General features: G+C 54.5%; 1 protein-coding gene across 1 annotated transcript; it reads left to right on the top strand.

Moving 5' to 3' along the window:
* Positions 1-1,019: 1,019 nt before the first annotated feature.
* LOC122547465 (Nance-Horan syndrome protein-like) lies at positions 1,020-1,940 on the top strand. The gene has a single exon (XM_043686085.1). It carries the CDS (start codon positions 1,463-1,465, stop codon positions 1,886-1,888), a length of 426 nt encoding a protein of 141 aa, XP_043542020.1. The 5' UTR covers positions 1,020-1,462; the 3' UTR covers positions 1,889-1,940.
* Positions 1,941-2,501: the final 561 nt, after the last annotated feature.

Raw genomic sequence — 2,501 nt, 5'->3', positions numbered from 1 at the left:
GGTTTAAAAAATCAGGGGGGGCAGGGAGAGGAAAAATAAACAAGGTTTTTTGCCGGGGGTGGGGGGGGGGGGGGGGGTCCAGAACCTGAGGGCATAGGTTTAGGGTGAGAGGGGAAAGACTTAAAAGGGACCTAAGGGGCAACGTTTTCACGCAGAGAGTTGTGCGTGTATGCAATGAGCTGCCAGAGGATGTGGTGGAGGTTGGTACAATTACAACATTTAAAAGGCACTTGGATGGATATATGAATGGCAAGGGTTTAGAGGGATATGGGCCAACTGCTGGCAAATGTGACTAGATTAATTTAGGATATCTGGTCAGCATGGGTCTGGGTCCATGCTGTACATCTCAATGACTCTGTGCACAGTTAGTAGCTGGGTCCAAAAAGCAATTTTTAAAAAACGATTAAAACGATCACCTTTGTCTCAAAGAAGCAGGCTGTACAGAGCCCAGGTCAGAAAAGAGTGAAATGAGGAGGGGTACCACAACTCAGCTGTTACCTAATGGTCTGGTGCTACACCTAGAGGAGTGGAACGGCCAACCCCTTTCCTGATGTGAGTATGGAAAGTCTGAATATGTGGGAGCTGACTTCTGACATGGGGGGAGGAGAAACCAGTACAGTGTAATCAATGAAGGTAGCCCTGGGCTTATATAGTTAAAAATCAAACACCAGGTTATAGTCCGGACAAGTTTATTTGGAAGCACTCGCTTTCGAAGCGCTGCTCCTTCATCAGGTAGTTGTATCACTTGATGATCACCTGATGAAGGGGCAGCGCTCCGAAAGCTAGTGCTTCCAAATAAGCGTGTGTGATTTGGTGTGGTGTGTGATTTTTAACTTTGTCCACCCCAGTCCAACACCGGCGCCTCCAAATCTGGATGAAGATAGTAGCATCCTCACGCTCTTTGCCAGCCCAACGAACGATCTCCGAGCGCTGCAGCCGCGGTCGGAGGGGGCACAGTGTATTTTGCGCACAGCAAGCTCCCACCGTGCGAGGGAGGTCGGCCTGACGCATGGCACACCCACTGAACCCCCTCCTGAGCTGCACTCTTGTGTGTGAGTGTCGCACTGACCTCCCAGGACAGGCCGGGAGAAAAGGAGCAAGAAAAATAAAACGGCCGGCTCCCGATCCGGGCGATCCAGCTCCGGGTGTTCCGGGTAACATTTAAAACCTCTCCTTTCGCAAAGGGGGGAAAAAACCGAGAGAGAGAGAGAAAAAAAACCAAGAGGCACCAAAAGGCAACTGATGCTCGCCAAGGCGGAGAGAGGGTGGGCTGCTCTCGGAGAAGGGTCGCTGCTGCTGCCGCTGCCTGGGGACGGGCCGGGGGCACAATGCTCAGAAACTCACCGGCGTGAGAGGGGCTGCGGGCCGGGGGACGCTGCGGGAACACAGCCGGCAAACTTTGCGCCACCGCTCCGGCTCAGCCCCAGCGCAACTCTGACGCTGCGGGCGCGGCGCGGCCAGCATGCCGTTCCCGAAGCGCATCTGCGAGCCGCTCGGGCTCTGCCGGCCGCCCTCCGCGGGCAGCAGGCTCTTCGAGGAGCTGCCCGGCGTCTGTAACCACACGCTGGGCCGGAGCCTCCGGCAGCTCTCGGAGCTGGCCAGGCACGCCTCGGGGCTCTTCCAGGAGATCGAGGATGAGGTGCTCGGCGTCCACCGCCGCCTCTGCACCATCCAGAGGAAGATCAGCGAGCTCGGCGCTGCCGTGAAAACCCTGGAGCCCAGGCAGCAAACAGTGCGTAAGTGCAGCATTCTGTTGCAAATTCACCCCCCACCACCTCCTGCTCAGGGAGAACGGAGTGCAGTGCATGTGTGTGAGAGAGACAGCAAGATAGACAGACCCCGGTGGGTCAATAGTGTACCCCAGTCTGCAGTGTCTTGGAAGGTGTGACCTGAAGGTCTTGTCACCCCTTATCATTAAAGATTAGGCTCCCGTTTGCCTTTCTTGCCTGGTGTTTACTCAGGTCCGTTGTAGTAGTTTTCGGCTTGTCTTCAGTTGCTGTATGTTTGGTTTCGCAGCTGGTTGTCTCTTTTCGATGTGTGTTGATTTGGGGACCATCGTATTTTTTTTGGGGAGGGGGGTAACTCTGCGGCGAACCCTGTGCTTGCGATTTGATGTTGTGTGAATGCTCCAAGAGAAGAAATGAAACCCTTTTATTTTAATTTTTGGATGTTCCCCTTTCTCCAACCCTGAACGCGCGCACACGGAGGCAGTGGTTTAAATCTCTTTCCCACTGACTGGAGTTGATCCCTGTACACCTCGTATCGAAGATTTAGACCGGAGTTGACTGAAATGTTCAGTTATCCCAGTGCAGCCAGGATTTCATGTGTGTTCAGATTTCCCCCCCCCGGTTGCATTAGCCACACTTCCCTGTATTCGGAATTCGCGCTCCTTCCTCAGCTCCCGCTACCTCTCGGTTATCCCCAGCTTGTAACTTCTGCCTATTCTCCGCTCGCAGTCTCCCTCACCTTCCGGGAAGGGAACCTGTGGGCCGGAGCCTGGG

Source organism: Chiloscyllium plagiosum, unplaced genomic scaffold, assembly GCF_004010195.1.
Source record: "Chiloscyllium plagiosum isolate BGI_BamShark_2017 unplaced genomic scaffold, ASM401019v2 scaf_5958, whole genome shotgun sequence".
NCBI lineage: Eukaryota > Metazoa > Chordata > Chondrichthyes > Orectolobiformes > Hemiscylliidae > Chiloscyllium > Chiloscyllium plagiosum.
The sequence above is the reverse complement of the archived record's forward strand: the minus strand, read 5'-3'. Positions and strand labels throughout refer to the sequence as shown.

Bases quoted from the DNA above. Each gene is read 5' to 3' on its own strand.
- LOC122547465 (XM_043686085.1), top strand. From the start codon at position 1,463: ATGCCGTTCCCGAAGCGCATCTGCGAGCCGCTCGGGCTCTGCCGGCCG.